The sequence below is a fragment of the Oncorhynchus gorbuscha genome, linkage group LG24 (assembly GCF_021184085.1).
Source record: "Oncorhynchus gorbuscha isolate QuinsamMale2020 ecotype Even-year linkage group LG24, OgorEven_v1.0, whole genome shotgun sequence".
NCBI classification, from domain to species: Eukaryota; Metazoa; Chordata; class Actinopteri; order Salmoniformes; family Salmonidae; genus Oncorhynchus; species Oncorhynchus gorbuscha.
In genome coordinates, this window is record NC_060196.1 from 10122428 (window position 1) to 10145947 (window position 23520).

General features: G+C 41.1%; 2 protein-coding genes across 4 annotated transcripts in view; both read right to left on the reverse strand.

Moving 5' to 3' along the window:
- Positions 1-23520, reverse strand: part of LOC124012386 (zinc finger protein 205-like) — a 303385-nt gene that overhangs the window by 110991 nt on the left and 168874 nt on the right. The gene's annotated exons all lie outside the window — the stretch shown is intronic.
- On the reverse strand, positions 3997-23511 carry LOC124012404 (zinc finger protein 69 homolog). Of its 3 annotated transcripts, XM_046325988.1 has the most exons (7): positions 23224-23511; positions 18361-19627; positions 17823-17953; positions 14476-14667; positions 7933-8044; positions 7666-7793; positions 3997-5871 (listed from the first exon to the last, which is right to left on the reverse strand). In XM_046325988.1, the coding sequence occupies exons 2-7, from the start codon at positions 18620-18622 to the stop codon at positions 5788-5790; spliced, it is 909 nt and encodes a 302-aa protein (XP_046181944.1). In that variant the 5' UTR covers positions 18623-19627; positions 23224-23511; the 3' UTR covers positions 3997-5787. The 3 variants fall into 3 exon arrangements, with proteins under 3 accessions (XP_046181944.1, XP_046181942.1, XP_046181943.1); XM_046325986.1 differs by lacking the exons at positions 3997-5871; positions 7666-7793; positions 7933-8044 and having other exon boundaries at positions 12670-14667; positions 23224-23506; XM_046325987.1 differs by lacking the exons at positions 3997-5871; positions 7666-7793; positions 7933-8044; positions 23224-23511 and having other exon boundaries at positions 12670-14667; positions 18361-19839.

Here is a 23520-nt window from a genome sequence, read left to right on the forward strand (position 1 = left end):
AAGAAAATGAAAAATCAAAAAGATTTTCTGTGCAAAATTTCCAAATGACACGCGGTTGTAAGGAAATGGAAATATGTTTCTGATAAGACTTCCGTTCGGCTTGGATGCATATTTTTGATGTGATTTACTTGGATCCACATTAGCCAACGCATTAGCCAACGCCAATGGCGACGGCTAGTCTTAATGGGGTCCGACACAGGGAAAAATACATTAGACAAGTCTTAACAATTTACATACGTTTAAAAACATTAACATGTAGTGTGTGCGTCTATCAGTTACACATGCATGTCGGTACAACAAGTAGGTCACATAGGGGTGAGGCGTTGTGCCGTGAGGTGTTGCTTTATTTGTTTTTTGAAACACGTATTTTAAGTCCTATCAGCTTTTATGATGCTACAAAAATAGCACCTCTACAGACAGTATAACTATATTTCTCCATTCCGGTTCCAAAGTCAAAATGTAATTTGATGTATAATTTTACTGCAAGAAATTCTTAATTGTGTAGGAGTTCATATGCAGTGCCTTAGACCAGAGCATTTCTCATTTGCCAAGATAATCCATCCATCGTGCTGACTGCAGGAATGTCCACCAGAGCTGTTGCCAGAGAATTGAATAATAATTTCTCTACCATAAACTGCCTCCAACGTTGTTTTAGAGAATTTTGCATCATGTGCAACAGGCTTTACATACCATGTGTAACCATGGCAGCCCAGAACCTCAACATCCAGCTTCTTCACCTATGGAATAGTCTGAGGGTGGGTGCTGAGGAATATTTATGTCTGTAACAAAGCCCTTTTGCGGGGAAAAACTTATCTTATTGGCTGGGCCTGGGCCTGGCTCCACCCATGGCTGCCTCCCTGCCCAGTCACGTGAAAACCATAGATTAGGGTCTAATGAATTTATTTAAATTGACTGATTTCCTTATATGAACTGTAACTCAGTAAAATATGTTTTACTGAAATTGTGGCATGATGCAGTTATTTTTGTCCAGTATATTTTAACTTGGGTCCAGCCCGAAGCCCGTGCTAGCAATATTGCAACATTGTATAAAATATTTGGGGCCCTTAGAGTTTCTTGAGCCAATGAGCTTGAGACAGACACAGCTGTAGGCTATTTGAGCAAGGGATAAGAAGTAATCAGGTAGGCCTATTTTATCACGTTTCCACTGGATCAGAGAAGGACATTTTAACTTTTCACGCTGAGTTGTTATCTAAAGGGAGAGAGCTGGGTTTTTTTTTTCAAATACATTGAAGAACTATTGTATTTCTCAGTCGATGTAAAAACAGACTTTGTTTGCTTGCTGTTTGAGGTGAAGGAAATATTGCTTTGAGAAGCTCCACATGTCATTAGTGGTGATGCTTTAAGCCAATCAGAAATACTATCAGATCCATAAATAGGCACATTCATATGTCTACATTTGCCGCAGCCCATAGGCCTAGGCCTAGTTCTATGCTTAATCAGGTGCACGTCCTTTCTCAACATTGACAGGAGCGCTCCAAACAGAAGACAATGACTAAATTGACAAAACCTGTGAATGGAATGAAATAAACTAAACTTGTTTCTCACAAGCATAGCATAGGTTGTGCGCTCTGCAAACAACGTGTCCACTCCAATAATGAGACCGTAAAAGACTGGCATAATAATATAGGCTATTGAATTTATTAACATAAATCACCGTAACCAAACAAACATTGTAGATTAGAAATTCTAGCAATTAACGGTAAATGTACTACTGCAATGGGGAATTGAAATACGCAAACAATGTATACAATTTAGTTATGAAACAATGATTGTGCACAAATTTGCAGGAGAGAGCCATTGTGCATCTTAGCCACACCCCTTCTTCTTGGACTGTGCCATCCCCCGGGCCTCCGTAATGGATTAGTCAATTGAGATGGGTGCAAATAAGACCGGTGTCACGTGTGTCTATAAAAAATATATATATTTGCAACTGCTCTACAAAAATAATATTTGATGAACCAACATCCTATCGACCAAACAATTGACCAGTGGACTAATTGGGGTAAGCCTATTTTATATCCAGAAAAAAAACGGAAAATAGTACATTTCAGAATCTGTCAAAGGGAATTTGGGCCTTCTGAGAAACACAGTGTCATCGGCATAGTGACACTTTATGCTGCAAACCTTTTTAATATTGATGAGTGAAATAAGTGGGTCCAATCTGATCACTTGAGAAAGGGGCTCTAAAGACCGGGCAAAGAGCATTGGTGATAATGGACATCCTTGTTTTGAGGAACGTTGTAAACATCAAGGCTTGGATGAAATGTTTCCTAAGTCTTGCAGCCAAAAGTCTACTATCATTCTCCCCTTCAGAATAGTATGTTACTCTTGTGTGATGCATTATAAATTAGATCGTAGTAAGGTGTTATACTCATGTTTTAGCACTGTTAAAATCTTCCCCTTTTGCTCTGTAAACATTTGTTTCTGCTCATTTTCAACCAGAGTAATGTTTTTCAAAGTACAATTTATTTTTATTGCAAGTTGAATTAAGATGTGAGGCAAACAAGATAGTTTCCTCTCAAAAAAGGTTTTGTCACCTCCCCAACAAGACCATGGTGCTTGCAGAGCAGCAAGGTGAACTGCCCCTTCCTATCTTCAGGATATATGAAAACCCTACACCCGAACCTGAGCCACCTCAGGTCTCTTGTCCGTCCCACCCTTACAGGGGATCAGCTCCCACTCAGCCAAGTCAAAGCTCTTCTCTGTCCTGGCACCCCAATGGTGGAACAAGTGTCCCCTTGAAGCTAGGACAGCAGTCCCTGCCCATCTTCCAAAAACACCTAAAACCCTTTCTCTTCAAAGAGTATCTTAAATGAATCCCACAGTGCCCCTCCCCCACTCACCACCAAAACATTGAAATGTCTCTTCCTAATAGCACAGATCTTGCTGACACAACGCCTTCAGAAAGCATTCATACCCCTTGAAGTATTCCACATTTTGTTGTGTTACAACCTGAATTCCAAATGGATTAAATACATTTGTTTTCTCACCCATATACACACATTAACCCATAATGGCAAAGTGAAAACGTTTTTCAGAAGTGTTGGTAAATGTATTCATGAAATACAGAAATATCTCATTTACATAAGTATTCACACCCTTGAGTCAAGCAGTGATTGCAGCTGTGAGTCTGAGTACATCTCTAAGAGCTTTGTACACCTGGATTGTGCAACATTTGACCATTATTATTTTCAAAATTCTTCAAGCTCTGTCAAATTGGTTGTTGATCATTCCTAGACAACCATTTTTAGGTCTTGCCATAGATTTTCAAGTAGATTTAAGTTCAAACTGTAACTCGGCCACTCAGGAACATTCATTGTCGTCTTGGTAATCAACTTCAGTGTAGATTTGGCCTTATATTTTGGGTTATTGTCCTGCTGAAAACTAAATTAATCCCCCAGTGTCTGGTGGAAAGCAGACTGAACCAGATTTTTCTCTAGAGGTATGCCTGTGCTTAGCTCCATTCTGTTCGTTTTTTTTATCCTGAAAAACTCCCCAGTCCTTAACGATTATAAGCATACCCATAACATGATGGAGCAACCATTATACTTGAAAATATGGAGAGTGGTACTCAGTAATGTGTTTTATTGGATTTGCCCCAAACATAACATGTGAATTGCTTTGCCACATTTTTTGCAGTTTTACTTTAGAGCTTTGGAATAGTTTTATTCTGTACAGGCTTCCTTATTTTCTCTCTGTTAATTAGGTTAGTATTGTGGAGTAACTACAATGCTGTTGATCCACCCTCAGTTTTCTTCTATCACAGCCATTACACTCTGTACCTGTTTTAAAGTTACCAATGGCCTTATGGTGAAATCCCTGAGCTGTTTCATTCCTCTCCAGCAACTGAGTTAGGAAGGACGCCTGTATTTTTGTAGTGACTGGGTGTATTGATAAAACATCCAAAATGTAATTAATAACTTCACCATGCTGAAACGGATATTCAATGTCTGCTTTAAAAAAAAAACATCCACCAATAGCTGCCCATCATTGCGAGGCATTGGAAAATCTCCCTGGTCATTGTGGTTGAATCTGTGATTGAAATTACCTGCTCAACTGAGGGGCCTTACATGTAATTGTATGTGAGGGGTACAGAGATGAGGTAGTCATTGAGAAATCATGCTAATTCCTATTATTGAACACACAATGAGTCCATAAAACGTATGTGATTTGTTAAACACAGTTTTACTCCTTAACTTATTTAGGCTTGACATAATAAATGGGTTGAATACTTATTGACTTAAGACAATTTCGAAAAACACATTTCCACTTTGACATTGAATCAATTTCAAATTTAGGCTTTAACAGAACAAAATGTGGAAAATGTCAAGGGGTGCTAATACTTTCTGAAGGAATTAAGTACTTTGAGGAAAAATGTATTTGCTATGACTGTGTTGTGGTTGTTTACCCAGCTTTCTTACGATGAATGCATTGTAATGTCTCAACAAAAAAAATCTGCATGAACTTGATAAAATAGGCATTTGTGAACATAATATAGCCGACACAGTACAAACACAATATGTAACAGACTTTTTAGGCTTATATATCACACAATGTCTGGATGCAGTATTTTACCCAGGAATATTCAACACTGAAATCTGCTACTCTAGTTATTTCAAATGTGTCTGTGGATCTTTTCTGCTGACAACGAAAATGAATCTTTGTCTTTAATGCAGAATTTGATATCGAGTGGAATTGTTTTTCTTCTTGTGTATCCTGAGGTAGCTCCTTTCTGAGGACCTCTTCCTGGAAATAGCCTTTCTCCGGTGTGGACTTTCAGGTGCATCTTCAGTTAGTTCTGGTGGAAGAACCTGTTCTCACACTGGGGAGAAACCCTACAGCTGCCCCGTGTGGACACTCTGGTGCCTCTTCAGGTTGGATGAGTGGGAGAAGCGCATCTGACACTGGGTACAGCTGAAAGGTTTTTTCCCACTGTGGATACTCCTATGTCTGATAAGGTTACTCCGGAAGGAGAAGCTCTTGTAGCACAGTTTGCACTTGAAGGGCCTCTCCTTGGTGTGAACAGTCTGGTGCTTCTTCACATAGGTCGCCTCAGCGAAGCACTTCCCACATGTGGGGCAAGCGTATGGCTTGTCGGTGTCTGTCCTAATGCTCAGCCTCCCACGTTGTGACCCAATGACACCAGAGGAGGTAGAAGCAGGAGCCACCACCCGAAGGGGGTTAGTCTTTGAGCTACCTCCTTGACCTCTTGTTTGGGTGTTGTTGGGATTGTGTGCTGTGTTCTAGCATAAGTACCTCTTGTGATGAACACCCATCCTGACCTGGTCTGTATTGGTGGGGTAACCATGAGGTAAATGAGGAAGGCTAGACCCAGACCTTCTATGAACCCATTCACCAGGCATTAGATGAGATCCTGAAGGAGAAAGCCTTCCTGTTATACTATCACCAGGGGGGGGGTGTCTCCCACCACTCTCTCTGAAGGCTGAAGCCCAGGGTGACCTGCTCTGTTCATCATGGATACTGTGGTGTTTGTATCATAGGAACAGGAGGGTCTATCTCTATCAGCCCCAGGCCCTGCTTCATCCCTGCACTGAGACTGTGAAGATAAGGGTCTGGGCTGCAGACTGGATCCCTGACTGGAGCCTCTGTCTCTCTGATGACCACCAGGACTGAGGTTGTTCAGTCCACCTGTCCACTGGTTGTGCTCTGTGTGGTGGTGGAGTCTCTGTCCCTCGCGGTTCAGTCCTGGTTCTGACTCGGGGAAGGAAGAGTGAATTGCTCCTGATCAAGGGTCCTGATCCGGAGTCAGGGTTTGTGACCAGCCGCTTCATTTGTCCAGTCTCTCCCGCCAGCAACACCGGATATCAGCAGGTCTTCATGGACTGCAGACTGTAAACACAAATTGAACAGAAAAGCATAAAGCTTTATATAAGAAACTCTTTGCTGTACACACAGAAACATGACATCATATTATAAAATGTTAACCCATTTAAAAAAATGTAAAAAATGATGTTTTCTTCTTTTACCCCTTTTTCGTGGTATCCAATTGGTAGTTACAGTCTTGTCTCATTGCTGCTCGGGAGAGGCGAAGGCCGAGAGCCGTGCGCCTTCCAAAACACAACCCAACCGCAGTAGTTCTTGACACAATGCCCTCTTAACCCGGAAGTCAGTCGCACCAATGTGTCAGAGGAAACACCATACACCTGGCGACGGTGTCAGCGTGCACTGCGCCCGGCCCGCCACAGGAGTTGCTAGTGCGCGACATTACTGCCGGCCAAACCCTCCCCTAACCAGGACGACGCTGGGCCAATTGTGCGCCGCCCCATGGGTCTCCTGGTCGCGGCTGGCTGTGACAGAGCCTGGACTCAAACCCAGAATCTCTAGTGGCACAGCTAGCACTGCGATGCAGTGCCTTAGACCGCTGCGCCACTTAGGAGGCCTAAGCCCATCTCTAACACTGTCATTAAAGTGCCTAACAATATGGAGCCATCTGAGTTTATTGTCAAATATTTCCATATGTGTTGATTCAAGAATTAAGTATAATGTTTTGGTTCGAATGAGAAGGGAAACTCAGTCACTGCAATTGTAAAAATAATTGTCAGCACAGAGTCAAGTTACTATTTAATTTAAATTAAATGGTCATACACTCACATAACGTGAAGTAAAGTACTTTTATTGCACAAAACCATACATGTGACAAGTAGAATAACTTTTCTCTCTATGGTAATATGACCTTTTCTGTAAATCTGGCAGCCTTGCTTTGATAACATACATTTTAGAATACTTTGGAAAAGGTTCAACATTACGTTACACACACCTTCACTACTACATGACAATTAAACACGAATTAAGGCACTATCCTTATCTCACTATAAAACTCCAGCATCAACCTTAAGAGTCGACTCATGTCACTCTTCATCAGTGAAGCAGTTTTACAGACACCATCACACATCTACTCTGCCTCATCATACTCATTCTTTCCTCAGTTCACCTCATCCAGTTCCCTACTACATCCAAAACCAACAGAATTAACTGCACACTAACTAACTAGTACTACATGGAAAGATGTGGACTGTGGTATCAGGGAATGACAGAGGCTCTCCTCGTAGGAGACTGTTGCTGATGTGTGTGGTGGTCTCTCAGGCACTTATTGCTGCCGACGCATCACCCAGGTGGTGGATGTTCCAGCCTACCTACAGAGGAGGAGGAGGTGGTGTGTACTGCAGAGACAGATGTGTCTGATAAAGCTCCGGGCCTGTCTGACTGATGTGTCTCCCTCCCTGGCTGTACCATCAACGCCGATTCCAGTCAAGCTACTCCTTTACTGAGCTGCATTGTCATCTAGCTGTGGAAGACAGTCTCCCATGAACTGCCAGCTCCCTGAATTTGTTTTAGTTTTTAAGAGACTGAGATTATGTATGAAAAGCGCTATATAAAATAAAGAAATACATGTATTATTATTAGTAGTAGAAGTATTACTACTTATCACCATACACTAATCATTTTCTGCTGGTGTATCCTGAGGTAGCTTCTCTCTGTGTTGTTGCAACAAAGAGAGGAGCTCCCCGTCCCCACGTACCAAATCTACGCCTCGCCCTGGTCTTAGCCAGTCTTTTGTTTTGTGTTTCTGGTTGTGGTTAACAGTGTTGTTCCAGAGTTCAGGATGCTGTCCCATCCACTGACCTCCACTATGTCACCTCTGGTCCAGCCCTGCTCAGTGATGTCGTCCCCTGGGCCCTTAGCCGCACCAGTCAGGGTCTGGGAATCTAATATGGTCGCCCAGTCTCCTCTGTTAGCCTCCAACCAACCACCTGCAGGAAGAGGTTAGAAAATAGACTTTACAAACATGACAGAGAACTCTACATGTGGATATTTTTTTGAGTCAATTATCTGGTCAAGTTCATACATTGTGTGTTTTTGTATGTAAACACAAGTTCATTTCTCTCTTACCTTGCTCCCCCACCTTTAGTCCACTCAGCAGGTCAATGCTCTCTGGTCCATCTTCTATTGTCTCCTCTTTGACCAGCAGCAGATCAGACTTCCCATCCTCCATGTCTACTGACTGTAAGAGATACAGAGTGAGAGGATGTTGGATCAATTTATCTGATATGAGCACCCTGCTATGGAGCATCTTTTGATTGGGCAATGCAAGCAAACGTTATACTATGCAAACGTATTAGTTGATTTGATTACTTGACAATCTTTAATGGTTTGATAATTCAAAGGCACAGTCCCACACTTAAGACAAAATCAATCAAGACCTGGACACATATCTACAAAGAGTCTCCGAGTAGAAGTGCTGATCTAGGATCGTTCCATGAAATCTTATTCAGTATAAGCTAAAAGGCAAAACTGACCTTAGATCAGCACTCCTACTCAGAGGCTTTGTGGATACGACCCGACCTAATACCATTCAGACAGTTGTTCACCAGAATGTCATAAATTGATTGAAGCATTCATTCTATCTAGTTGACATCAGTGATGTTCTCTGTCATCTCTGTTTCTTTCAGAGCAAAGACTTTCAGGGACCGGGGAGAAAATGCAATGAATTTCTCAGCAAAATTTTCAAAATGTATTAAAAATTAAAAACAGATACCTTATTTACATACAGTACCAGTCAAAGGTTTGGACACACCTACTCATTCAAGTTTTTTTTATTTTTTTACTATTTTCTACATTGTAGAATAAAAGTGAAAAACTATGAAATAACACATGGAATCATGTAGTAACCCAAAAATAGTTAAATGAATTAAAATATATTTTATATTTGAGTCTTCAACGTAGCCACCATTTGCCTTTGACAGCTTTGCACACACTTGGCATTCTCTCAACCAGCTTCATGAGGTACCTGGAATGCATTTCAATTAACAGTTGTGCCTTGTTAAGTTAATTTGTGGAATTTCTTTCCTTCTTAATGTGTTTGAGCCAATCAGTTGTTGTGACATGGTATGCATGGTACAAAGAAGATAGCCCTATTTGGTTAAAAAAAACAAGTCCATGTTATGGCAAGAACAGCTCAAATAAGCAAAGATAAATGACAGTCCATTATTTTTTAAAACATTAAGGTCAGTCAATCTGGAAATTACAACCACTTTGAAAATCTCTTCAAGTGCAGTCTCAAAAACCATCAAGCGCTATGAAGAAACTGGCTTTCATGAGGACCGCCACAGGAAAGGCAGACCCAGAGATTTTTATTTTACCTTTATTTAACCAGGCAAGTCAGTTAAGAACAAATTCTTATTTTCAATGACTGCCTAGGAACAGCGGGTTAACTGCCTGTTCAGGGGAAGAACGACAGATTTGTACCTTGTCAGCTCGGGGGTTTGAACTTGCAACCTTCCGGTTACTAGTCCAACGCTCCAACCACTAGGCTACCCTGCCGCCCCGTTAACTCTAATGAATTTATCCTCTGCGGCAGAGGTAACTGCACCTCAGATTGCAGCCCAAATAAATGCTTCACAGAGTTCAAGTAACAGACACATCTCAACATCAACTGTTCAGAGGAGACTGCGTGTATCAGGCCTTCATGGTCGAATTGCTGCAAAGAAACCACTACTAAAGGACACCAATAAGAAGAAAAGGGCTTGGGCCAAGAAACACGAGCAATGAACATTAGACCCATGGAAATCTGTCCTTTGGTATGATGAGTCCTTTTTGGTTCCAACAGCCGTGTCTTTGTGAGACGCAGAGTAGGCGAACGGATGATCTCTGCATGTGTGGTTCCCACTTTGAAGCTTGGAGGAGGAGGTGTGATGGTGCTTTGCTGGTGACACTGTCAGTGATTTGTTCAGGATTGAAGGCACACTTAACCAGCATGGCTACCACAGCATTCTGCAGCGATACGCCATCCCATCTGGTTTGCGCCAAGATGGGATGCCATCTGGTTTGCGCTTAGTGGGACTATCATTTGTTTTTCAACAGGACAATGACACAAAACACACCTCCAGGCTGTGTAAGGGCTATTTGATCAAGAAGGAGAGTGATGGTATGCTGCATGAGATGACCTGGCCTCCATAATCACCTGACCTCAACCCAATTGAGATGGTTTGGGAAGAGTTGGACCGCAGAGTGAAGGAAAAGCAGCCAACAAGTGCTCAGCATACGTGGGAACTCCTTTAAGGCAGTTGGAAAAGCATTCCTCATGAAGCTGGTTGAGAGAATGCCAAGAGTGTGCAAAGCTGTCATCAAGGCAACGGGTGGCTACTTTGAAGAATCTAAAATATATAATATACTTTGATTTGTTTAACACTTTTTGGGGGTTATTTCATAGTATTGATTTCTTCACTATTATTCTATGATGTAGAAAATATTACAAAATAAAATAAAAACCTTGAATAAGTAGGTGTGTCCAAACTTTTGACTGGTACTGTAAGTAATTCAGACCCGTTGCTATTAAATAAAATTTTATTAGTCACATGCGGCGAATACAACAGGTGAAATGCTTACCTACGAGCCCCTAACCAACAGTGCAGTTTCAAAAAACACGGATAAGAATAAGAGATAAAAGTAACAAATAATTAAAGAGCAGTAAAAAAATAACTATATACAGTGGGGCAAAGTATTTAGTCAGCCACCAATTGTGCAAGTTTTCCCACTTTAAAAAGATGAGGCCTGTAATTTTCATCATAGGTACACTTCAACTATGACATACAAAATGAGAAAAACAAATCCAGAAAATCACATTGTAGGATTTAAAATAATTTATTTGCCAATTTGCAAACATTTCTAAAAACCTGTTTCTTTTGTCATTATGGGGTATTGTGTGTAGATTGAGGGGGGAAAAACAATGTAATCAATTTTAGAATAAGGCTGTAATGTACCAAAACATGGAAAAAGTCTAGGGGTCTGAATACTTCCCGAAGTCACTGATTCTGCAGGAGTTAATATTAAGGCTATGTGACAGTTTACAGTCAGTGTCCAGATTTCAGTTTCCATTGAACCCATCTGAACAGCAAGCTATAGTTCCCTTGACCTGCCATAGGCCTATTTGAAGTCCCAGTCTTCTGACTGTCACATTTGTGTAGCGCCTCACAATCATCACGCATAACATAACATCCGCTATCATCCTCTTTTACCGCTAAACCAAATCTTTCCCAAACATTACATTTTCAAGCTCTCCCTCTTAATTTTCAACAATCCATTTCGCAGCTTTTACCCTCCATGGTTCAAGGTTAAAAGATGACCTACGAATAAATCGCTCAACCATTTCCTGGTTGCTAAAATTGTAATAGTTTGCCTAATTTCAGTTTGTGACAAAACAAGCACGTATAGTGTAGAGAATCATTGCACCATCTAAACCGCTGAGAAATACATTTTCCATAACCAAAAATGTTGTATTTCCAGCTTTTTGAAGCTGGTGTAAAAAAAATGTAAGTAAAAGACGCAAAAATGAAACTTAAAATCGGGAAGTATAGAAATAGCACAAATAGAACATACCGCTTCTTCCTATGTGAATTTGGTTGGGTCGCATTGCAGGTTTAACCTTTTCTGCCCCTTGGTGTATAGGCTGTTTGGTGTACATACAATTAAAGCTTAGGCTTACACACTAAAGCCAGATATATTTGTATTTTTTTGTGCTGGCAAAACGCACAAAAGTGCTGTTTGAATGAATGTTTACGAGCCTGCTGCTGCCTATCATCGCTCAGTCAGACTGCTCTATCAAATCATAGACTTAGTTATAACATGGTAACACACAGAAATACGAGCCTTTTGTCATTAATGTGGTCGAATCCAGAAACTATCATATCGAAAACAAAACGTTTATTATTTCAGCGAAATACGGAACCTTTCTGTATTTTATTTAACGGATGGCATCTCCAAGTCTAAATATTGCTGTTACATTGTACAACCTTCAATGTTATGTCATAATTACGTAAAATTCTGGCAAATTAGTTCACAACGAGCCAGGCGGCCCAAACTGTTGCATATACCCTGACTCTGCGTGCAATGAACGCAAGAGAAGTGACACAATTTCACCTGGTTAAAATTGCCTGCTAACCTGGATTTATTTTAGCTAAACATGCAGGTTTAAAAATATATACTTCTGTGTATTGATTTTAAGAAAGGCATTGATGGTTAGGTACAGTCGTGCAACGATTGTGCTTTTTTCCAAAAATGCGCTTTCGTTAAATCATCCCCCATTTGGCGAAGTTGGCTGTCTTTGTTAGGAAGAAATGGTCTTCACACAGTTTGCAATGAGCTAGGCGGCCCAAACTGCTGCATATACCCTGACTGTTGCAAGAGAGGTGACACAATTTACCTAGTTTAAATAAATTCATGTTAGCAGGCAATATTAACTAAATATGCAGGTTTAAAAATATATACTTGGGTATTGATTTTTATGGCTAGGTACATGTTGGAGCAATGACAGTACTTTTCGCGAATGCGCACCGCATCGATTATATGCAACGCAAGACACGCTAGATACATTTGTAATATCATCAACTATGTGTAGTTAACTAGTGATTATGATTGATTTATTGATTGATTGTTTTTTTATAATATAAGTTTAATGCTAGCTAGCAACTTACCTTGGCTTCTTACTGCATTCGCGTAACAGGCAGGCTCCTCGTGGAGTGCAATGAGAGGCAGGTGGTTAGAGCGTTGGACTAGTTAATTGTAAGGTTGCAAGATTGTATGTATCCCCAAGCTGACAAGGTATAAATCTGTCGTTCTGCCCCTGAACAAGGCAGTTAACCCACAGTTCCTAGGCCGTCATTGAAAATAAGAATGTGTTCTTAACTGACTTGCCTAGTTAAATAAAGGTGTAAAAAAATGTTTTTGTAAAAAATTAAAAAATGGGCAAATCAGTGTCCAACAATTCCGAATTCTGATTGTTATGAAAACTTAAAACCGTCCCTAATTAATCGACCATTCCGACCTCTAATTCTGACATTTTACATTCTTAAAATAAAGTGATGATCTTAACTGACCTAAGACAGGGAATTTTTAGTTGGTTTGAATGTCAGGAATTGTGGACAACTGAGTTTAATGTGTAAGGTGTATGTAAACTTCGACTTCAACTGTACATGTCATGTCTCAACTAAAAATCTGCATGAATTTGATAAACTGCATTAATATACTCATTAAAAGTGTCTTGGGGGGGATTAAGTAGTTAAATGGAAGTAATGAAATAGGCATTTGTGAACATCATATAGTCTACACAGTACAAACACAATATGTCAGACTCTTTAGGCTTATATATATATATATATATATCACACAATGTCTGGATGAAATATTCTGCTCAGATATATTCAACACCTGTTACTGTCATTAATCCAAATGCATCTGTGGATCTTTCTGCTGACAACAATTAAAATGTATCTTTAATGCAGGGTTTGATCTAAACATCAGAAACAATGAAGTCGAATGGTGACTTTCTATGTTATAGAGTGGAATGTTTTTTCTGCTGGTGTATTCTGAGGTCACTCCTCTCTGAGAACCTCTTCCCGCAGTGCGTACAGGCAAACGGCCTCTCTCCCATGTGGACCTATAGGTGCATCTTCAGCTGGTGCTGGTGGGAGAACTTCTCACACTGGGGGCAGCTGTATGATTCTCCCCTGTGTGGACCCTCTGGTGTCTCTTCAGGTTGAATGAGTGGGAGAAACTGGCCCGGCACACGTGGCAGACGAAGGGTTTCTCCCCTGTGTGGACCCTCTGGTGCCTCTTCAGTGTGCCAGCCTCTGCGAAGCGCATGTGACACTGGGCACAGCTGAAGGGTTTCACCCCTGTGTGGACCCTCTGGTGGATCTCCACCTTCTGGGGGCAGCTGAAGCCTTTGTTACAGAACATGCAGAGGAACTGTTTCTTTTTACTACCGCCTGATGTTGCTCCCCTTTCCTGAACCTGGGCTCTAGCCCTTTCGTTTGAGTTCAATACCTGATCGAAAAGGACGCGGCTATGTGAATCGGAAGGCCCCATTGATGTGAACACTGGGTCGCGATCCCTGAGCGTATGTAAAGGGGAGTGGGTCGCGACATTTGGATTTGTCTCTAAACTTTCCCTATAATCTAAGAAATCTCTGCCCTGTGAGTATCCATCTCCTAGGTGACTATCTGCATTCCATGTGGGAGGAGTATTACCATCTACTTTCACAGTCACCTCATCTACCACTATAACCTCCCCTTTCTTATCTAGGCAACCTTCAGAGTATACACTACTACTGTACCGGTTCCAGTCCTCTCTAGACTGATCAGTCTGTGTCTCTAAACCCAAGGCCATGTTAACAGGTTCCATCTCTGTAGTGTAAGAACAAGACGGATCATTTCCAGCTTCTAACATGTCACCTGAGTCCAGATGGGAATGAACTGTCCTCAAGTCACCGTAAAGTAAATACTCTGAGGCGGGAGCAGGAGGACAGCCCAGTCTCCCCAGCCCCAGTCTCTCTGTGTCTGATCTGTGGTCAGATCCTGTGTGTAAGAGCCTTTTTGTGAGAGTTAAAGTCTCTGTGTCCGTCTCTGTCTTGAGGACGCCGTTCGGCTTTCCACTGACCTCCGCGATGCTGTGTCGGGTCCTGGGCTGGGACGTGGAGGTGGTGGATAGGTCCTCAGTGACTACAGGGGGTGCCACTCCAGCCGCTGCTCCAGTCTGGATGTTTCTGCTGTGTTGTGGGTCGTCTCCTTCAGTCCTCTCCTGCTTGACCAGAGATAATCCTCCAGGACGTGCAGCTTCTGCATCTGCAGACTGACAAGAAGAGAGGACTTTATTAAGGGTACATGAGTAGAATTGGATAACAATGTCGCAGCAGTGTTTCCTCTGGCAAAATTAGTAGCAGTGGGGAAAAAGGTTGAATTATAATCCAAAATGAATGAAAATAAAATGATACTGACACCATCTATAATATCATTTATACCTTCATAAATGGGCCCCAATAACATATTTCTACAATTATTTGTTTAAATTATTTTAGGGCTGACCCCATTTAGTCGACTGATCAATCGTCTGGTCTATAGGCTGTTGGTCGACCGAGATTTCTTTAGTCAAGCAGTCTAAATGTTTCTTTTTCTTCATGGTGCACAAGACACCTGTCTGATTCGCGCCTGTTTCATCCATTGCAGAGGCCACGGGGATGGCACAGTCCATCACTCTAAGACATGTGATATTGAAGTTGTATATGGCTATATTATGTAAAAAATAAATGGTGCAACACTAATAAATCAAATAATATTTTTACAACAAATGCACTTTCTCCCGTGTTGGATACGGTCGCTGTCCACATAATCTTCAGTGCGCCGTAGAATTGGCGCCTTTCCCTATGTTGTTATGTGCATAATAGCAAAGTTGACCAGCATATTGGGATTGAGAACCCATGCGGCGGAGGCAGCAGCAGCAGAGATCAGGAAACAGCCCTTGCCTTGAGCCTAATTTTCTAAGAAAGTTGAGGAGAGAGGAAACCCCAACATGTTGGATAAAGCAATTTCACAGATTCGACTGTTTTTAATCTTTGCTATGCTGTAATAAAGTCTTTAAAAACGTTTTTTTTGTTACAACAGACTGGTATTTCTTATTTATTTAGTGTTGTTTACACTGTTCCAAACAGCCAGAAAAATAATATTGTAATCTAACAACACCTGATTGTCACACATAATATGCAAGCAGCTCTCGCTCCTATACCCTACACTTTCTTGAACTTCTTATTGTTATTACAATTATTATTATGATCATCATTATAATACGTAATGTCATTAGTCGTCTTTGTATAGTAGCCTTGTATAACCACCAGCTACAGACCTAAGAGCACATCCTGTTTTAGTCTTAATACGTAACTTACTTAGCCGTATATTTCAATATATAGGCTACCGTATTATCAATCAATGAGCCCTTGTTCATGCCATCACACAGCATACGAGACATTCATGCTTTGGAATGCAATCAAGCATTTTAGTTTTAAATTAAATAACAAAGGCAGCTTTGAATAATTAGCCTAAACAAAAAATAAACTGCAATTCACAAATGCATGCAACTGTTTTTAGTCTGCTGTAATAAAGGATTTATAAATCATTAGTGTTGTTATTTAGTGTTGTTTACACTGTTCAAATGGTCAGAAAAAATAATCATATTGTAATCTAACAGCAACTGTTTGGCACACATAACTCACGCAGTGCTTGCTCCTAGACCCTAATTTTTATTGATCTCCAGGAGCTTCCACAACTAAGTCAAATGTCTTCCACAGATCTGACTTCCCCTTTACCTCCTGAACAACCAGTAAACATTCACCCATATTTTTCACATCCTCCGCATCCATTTTGCTGTCACTTGTTACTGTGTTCGTAGTTTGTTATAACCAATTTATTGACATCATTATGATAGGCTATAGGTCAGGTCCTATTGGTTGCATGTGATGCTTACATGTTTCACGTAAAGAGAGCAAGGGTTGAGGGAATAGGGAATGTTTTTCCTAAACAAATGAGGGATTTCATTCAAATAACTTTTCAGTCAGAAACAAGTAAGAAACTAAATGGCTGAAATGAGGTTGCAGCATCAACAGCGACAGCGCAATAAACACATGCTGTGCCTCTGGTGCCTTTTCACTGCAGTAGGGAGCCAGTCACACAGGCACTCCATGTCTTATTTTTTTTGCACAGTGTGATCATCAGGATCTTGAGTAATTTGTGTGTCTTAATTATTTAATCAAACAATGTGCTTAAAGCATTAGATAAGCTTTATAAAAAAATATATGGAAAAATAAGTTTAAACATTTCAACCAATTGATTGGTTGACCAAGATTGTATTTTAACATATTGGACCATAAATATAACCTATGCATGGTCCATATTATCAAATGTGTTATTAGCAATAAGCATTATCCCCTGTAGCCCAACTGATGCAGCATAGTGGCTATAAATAAATAGGCTGAAGCATGGGGTTTCCATCTGCATTTACCCTATTGGGCTAATCATTAGCTAGATCCCAAATATGGAATATTTTAGCTAGTTAGCATCCTATTGCTGAATTTTATGTCCCATAAAACATGGATAACACAGCAAATATAATATAGGCCTACCTCTTATGATAACAACCTCCCCCCCCCCCCCCCCAGAAACCGTAAATGTCACTATCCCCCCCAACACTTCCCTGGTTGCCACTACTCTTGCTCAACTAAAATTGCTATCTGTCTCATAAAAAAAATGTAATTAATTCCTAAACAATATTTTGAGGAAGGGTTGTGTTTTACCCCAAGTTACCCTACAATTGATCCGTGTTACATTTAGCGCCACTCTCCCCTATACACTCACAGGGAATTGGAGCAGGAATGTGTTTAACCATGCCACTGCTAAAAACTATGGGTTTAAAATTGTGCAGTTCGCTAAGGAGTTGAGAAATAAATAAAGTTGGAATGGAAAATTGGGATCTCTGTTTTTAACAAAGGACATTACAACTGCTGTTTTCCCAGTAATTGCAAGAATTGTTATGCATTGACTGCCTATCAGAATTCATGTTTTTCGCCCTATGGCACTCACAACTTGAATGCGCCTGGAGGAATATCTCTCTCGCATAGAACACACAACAACAAGCCGACTAGGTAAAGAGAAACTATTCTACTATGGGGTTGTCATGCATTACTCGTTTTGTTTGCAGAGGCAAAGTAAATGTGTACTGTTCTATAATCTTTAAAGTGCGCCTAGGCAGACATATTCTTTTCATGTTCCATATTTCTTTGCTGTTGCGCAGCGCCACAGATAAATGACTGCAGCGAAAACACTGTGTCAGAGAAGTCTCACAAGCTCCTCTATGGCAGATACATGTAAGCAAGTGAATAGCTGAGATGAGCATTTCTAAAATAAATGGGCCACATTTGATTAACAAAGTCACATTTTTGTTTACACTATTACACTAACCTCAATCATGATAACGTGCTGGGTTGAGGTTCCACTCCCCTCATCAGCAGTGATTGGTTGGTCATCTCGCCATGCATTGTGTCCGGCTGGCTTCCCAATGCTCCTGTGGCCTAGAGTGAGATGTCCTTCACCTAAGAGAGTGATTGGGGGAAAGACGTGGTTAGGTTAGGTATTGTCAATGCTCAACAGTATATTGTACACCATTGATAATGTCTAGGAATTAGCAAGGATGTAAGGTAACACTTATAACTCATTGATATACTATTTATTGATTGGTGTAATATGTTCCATGCATTACCTTGTTTTCATTGGGTAAATATTACGAAGTGCAGTAAACAAAAATCTGGTTATAATATGATAGTGTCTTTGCGCAAGACAGCCAAGGGGAGTTATTGCATACTGTTAAAAATAACTTACCAATATCCAATTCTGGTTAACCATCTACACTACAGTACGTGTTTAACACATCTAAGGTCACACATGCGCAGAGGGGATTGGGGCGACATGCAGCGCAACCTCGGCCTTCTGCTAAATGTACCTCTTGCCATTCCTCTGTATCGGTCGAGGATCTTGACACTTCTTGGACGAATGGTCCTCTCTGCGCGCTCCCGTGACACCTTCAGTTCCAGCAGCTGTAGTTTCCTCCGCAATGCCCTGTTTTCTTTCTGGCTTTGAGTAATTTCCAAACGAAATACTGCATAGTCGTCATCTACGAGTTTACAGATCTCTGCCACAGCGGCATTCGCTAGCACCTCCATAACGGAGGCTATTTGAGTGTGAAAAACCATACAGTTAGCCATTGTTAGCAGCTAGCTAGCCTTACCTAGAACATCTAGCAACCGAGTCCGGTCTCCAACGCGAAATAAACACTACCTGAGGTAAGTATGTAATTCTGTGCAGTTAGGCATATTTTGAGTTCCAAGGTGTTAATAAACGTCTAAATAACAATCCTAAAAACGCTACCGTGATAATTGTTTTGGGTAACTGTTCACTTCCGCTTACACTGAAGAGAAAGAATCTTATTGGTTGGCATCATAGCTCAAAGGCTGTGATGAACTGAAAAAGGTATGCGCCCTGTTCTTTGAAATACGGTACTGATTATTACGTTACATATCAAATCTCCTGTTCGTGATCACTATCTTTCAAGTTCAGAGAATACTTGTTTAGAACGAACAGTGTGTTAGCAAGAATAGAGTTGAAAATAATAATTACTTTATTCAATCTACTCAGTAAGGTAAATATTCAAGTCTTTGTTCTAGCCTAGGCTTACGGTCGCTGCAAAAACAGGTATTTACACAAGCCTGTTTCAAATGACAAGTTAACAAAGTATTAATTAATGAGGGGTATGTGGTTAATTACCCTCTTATCCCAAGACACTTCACATGATAACTATAATATTTCTGCTAATGAATAGTTCCCAGACGTCCGATGCATACCTTATCAAATCGGGCACATAGATATAATTGCGAGTGCAGCGAAATGCTTGTGCTTCTAGTTCCGACAGTGCAGCAATATCTAACATGTAGTCTAACAATTCCACAACTACCTAATACACACAAATCTAAGTAAGGAATGGAATAAGAGTATATACATATAAATATATGGATGAGCAATGAAAGAGCGTTAGTTATTTAACATAGATAATTAAGATGTATTATCTGCATAATATGCTGATATGAGAGTTATTAGAATGCAACCCTTTGGACTCTGGTGTTGGCAGTTGCACTTCCTCCCTCAGCTGGGGCTCAGTCACCTGGGGCCGATAGAGGGGAGAAGTCAGGCTCGTCTTTCACATGTCCCCGGGGCTATGCAAAATATCAGAAAGAGAAGAGGACAGGAGGGACCATTGTCTTTATATGTGAATGTGTCTTTACCTATTTTTCAAACCATGTGAAGGAATGGCGTGATTAATGGGGAACCAATGACTTGTCTCCACAATGTCTGTGCGCCAGTCACTCCCTCATTTGGCCTCGGGGGAGTTAAGGTTTGAGACAAGATGTGTTGGGTAGTGTCTGGAACCATTGTATGTCATCTCTGATGTTACACCTATCCTGGGATAGTGTATGACCTAGAGCAGGGGTGTCAAACATACGGCCCGCGGGCCGGAACCGGCCCCCAAGGAGGTTTGATCAGGCCCGCAGGATAATTTGAAAGTGGAAAAAATGCATAAAAGACATGGAATTAATATTTTTAATTCGCTGCAATTCATGGATTATCCGCTAAGGGGCGCACTCTTTCCATCAGAGTAGAAGACAAGCCGCATCACTGAGACAGACTGAAAACAGCAGACGGTATCAATGCGCCATCTGCTGCTTGTTACGACGTTGTTAATACCTTGGTCTCTACCTCTCCGCTACACCATCATTAGCCAAAATGTCGTTATCCAAACGGAGAAAAGTAGATAAGGAGTGTAGAATTTTCAAAGAAAAATGGACCACGTCCTATTTATTTACAGAGATGCACGGAAAACCTTTGTGCTTGGTGTGTTTGCAACAAGTTTCGGTATTGAAGGAATATAATATTCGACGCCACTACGAGACTCATCACAGCGAAAAATATGACGGCTTGCAAGGACAACTGAGAAGAGATAAGATTAACGAATTGCTGGCGGGTCTGAGGAAACAGCAGTCAACTTTCATCCAGAGCCGAGAAGTCAGTGAAGCAGCGGTAAAAGCCAGCTACCTAATTGCTAGCGAAATAGCATTAGCATCGAAGCCGTATTCCGACGGTGACTTTGTTAAACGATGCATGATGAAGGCGGCTGAACTTGTATGTCCCGAGAAGCGACAAGCTTTTGCCAATATTAGCCTGACGAGGAATACTATAGCAGAGAGGATTTCGGAACTATCGGCAGATTTAGACAGTCAATTGAAACAGAGAGTCAAGTCATTTATTGCATTTTCCGTGGCAATTGACGAGAGCACTGACATCACAGACGTGGCCCAACTGGCCATATTTATTCGAGGAGTTGATGAGACATTGACTGTTACTGAAGAGTTTCTTGAGTTGGTGCCAATGATGGACACCACAACAGCCGAGGACATTTTCGGCTCTGTCGTTGCTGCATTGGACAGAGTTGGAGTGGACTGGTCCCGCGCTGTCAGCCTGGCTACAGACGGCGCGCCATCCATGGTCGGAAAGAAAGCAGGTGCCGCGACAAAGTTCAAAGACAAAGTACAAGCCCTTAATGGAGGAGATCGTTTCTGGACATTTCACTGTATTTTGCACCAGGAGGCATTGTGTTGCAAGTCGCTGAAAATGGACCACGTCATGGAGGTGGTTGTTCGCATTGTAAATTTCATCCGGTCCAGAGGTCTGAACCATCGTCAGTTTGACAAACTTCTCAGCGACAGCAACATTACCCACAGCCTGCCATACCACACTGAAGTGAGATGGTTAAGCCGAGGCGCTGTGCTGAGGCATTTCTTTGATCTACGAGAGGAAATCGGACAGTTCATGGAGAAAAAGGAAAACCGGTGTTGGAATTACAATCTCAGGAATGGCTACGGGACCTTGCATTCTTGGTTGATATTACTGAACACTTGAACAATCTGAACAAAATGTTGCAAGGCCGCAAAAAAGTTGTCACACAGTTTTCTGACAACATACATGCATTTAAGTTGAAGCTGACTTTGTGGGAGATGCAACTGGCAAATGGCAACCCTGCTCATTTCCCCTGTCTGAGAGATGTGTGTGACCAGACCTGATGCGGACATGAAACGGTACAAAGACAAAATTGCAGGACTACTGCGGGAGTTTGAGAAACGTTTTCAGGTATTTGGTGAACTTGAGACAGAATTTTCAGTTTTTCGCTCACCTTTCACAGTTAAAGCTTCTGATCTGCCGGTCGAAATTCAGCTAGAGATAATTGATTTGCAGTGTGATGCAGATTTGAAGGGCAAATTTGCCTCTGTAGGTCTGGACAGATTTTATCAGTATCTACTACCAGGTTACCCCAAATTAACAGCCCTGGCTGCTAAAATTTTGTGCATGTTTGGGACAACCTACCTTTGTGAACAAATTTTCTCAGTGATGAATATCAATAAAACAAAAATGCGTTCAAGGCTCACAAACAAGCACTTAAATGACATTCTGAAAGTGACAGCTAGTCAGGACATGACACCTGGTGTTGATGCACTTGTACAGGCCAAAAGATGCCAAGTTTCAGGTACAAATACAAGTCCAGACTAGACTAACACCTTTAAAATGCTGCCTTAGATACTGTTTGCATTGAAAGAATACAGCTCTGTGAAGATGAATCCTTACTGTGGTGATTTAAAAAATGTGCACTTTAATGTTAGTCAGCAGCTTCAAAACAAAAGTTGTGTGATGGAATTCTACTGTTCATACAACTCCATACATTTTCAGTATGTATTGTATGTGTATGTATGTTTCATGTATGAAGTTTACAGATTTACAGGACAGGCAACACTTTCTTCATTACACATTTAAAATCACTCTCCTTAGTTTGTAAGGTGTACGCAGGGATTACATTTAGATTTTATATGCGTATGTGTAAGTGGTTTAAAAATTCCTTTCTTTAAAAGTCTCATTTAATCTTAAAGTGCATTACTATATTTTTCAGTACCAATTAAAGTTTTGTGCCTTTGTACAATCAGTGGGATCAGTTGCAATGCATATTTGTGAATGATAAAAGTAAATTGCACATTTGTCTAAGGAAATATGAGGTGTTTCATGAAATGTTTTGTAAAAGGATAGTTCCTTAAATTTCAATATTTTCCTAATGTTCTTGTGCTTCTTTACACCAAAACAAAGGAAAGACATGTTATTTTGGTTATTTATAGCAGAGTATGGTATAATTTTAATGGTCCGGCCCACTTGACATCTCCCTAGGCCGTATGTGGCCCACGATGCGAAATGAGTTTGACACCCCTGACCTAGAGGCTCACTCCCCTCAGTGAGCTTGTCAAGAAGGGGTTTTACTTCAGATGGGAGTATCTGGAATTAACAATTGATTTATGCCAATAGAATGAGTTGGTGTTTTTGTGCGTCGTGGCTCTCAACAAATCATCTGAGGGTGGTTTGTCGACCAGCCATCGCTGTTGCAGAGCTCTCACTAATAAAGATTCAGTTTAAGTATAACTCTGACTTGTGTAATAAGTTTGTCTCTCCTCATTTGATAATACATAAATTAACCACCACAATGCGGCATAGGCCAGATGCAATAGATTGTATAAAATACAGTATATACATATGAGATGAGTAATGCAAGATATGTAATCATTATTAAAGTGTCTAGTGATTCATTTATTAAAGTGGCCAATGATTTAGTCTGTATGTAGGCAGAACCCTCTCTGTGTCAGTGATGGCTGTTTAACAGTCTGAAGGCCTTGAGATAGAAGCTGTTTTTCAGTCTCAACTTTGATGCACTTGTACTGACCTCGCCTTCTGGATGGTAGTGGGGTGAACAGGCAGTGGCTTGAGTGGTTGTCCTTCATCTTTTTGGCCTTCCTGCATCATCGGGTGCTGTGGATGTCCTGGAGGGCAGGTAGTTTGCCCCCGGTGATGCGTTGTGCAGACCACACCATCCTCTGGAGGGCCTTGCGGTTGTGCGGTGCGGTTGCCGTACCAGGTGGTGATACAGCCCGACAGAATGCTTTCAATTGTGCATCTGTAAAAGCTTGTGAGTGTTTTAGGTGACAAGCCAAACTTCTTATGCCCCCTGAGGTTGAAGAGG

Bases quoted from the DNA above. Each gene is read 5' to 3' on its own strand.
- LOC124012404 (XM_046325986.1), bottom strand. From the start codon at position 18,622: ATGGCTAACTGTATGGTTTTTCACACTCAAATAGCCTCCGTTATGGAG. The intron at 17,954-18,360 runs GTACATTTAGCA...TCACTCTCTTAG, and splicing joins ATACAGAGGAATGGCAAGAG to GTGAAGGACATCTCACTCTA. The intron at 14,668-17,822 runs GTTAGTGTAATA...TCTTCTTGTCAG, and splicing joins AGCACGTTATCATGATTGAG to TCTGCAGATGCAGAAGCTGC.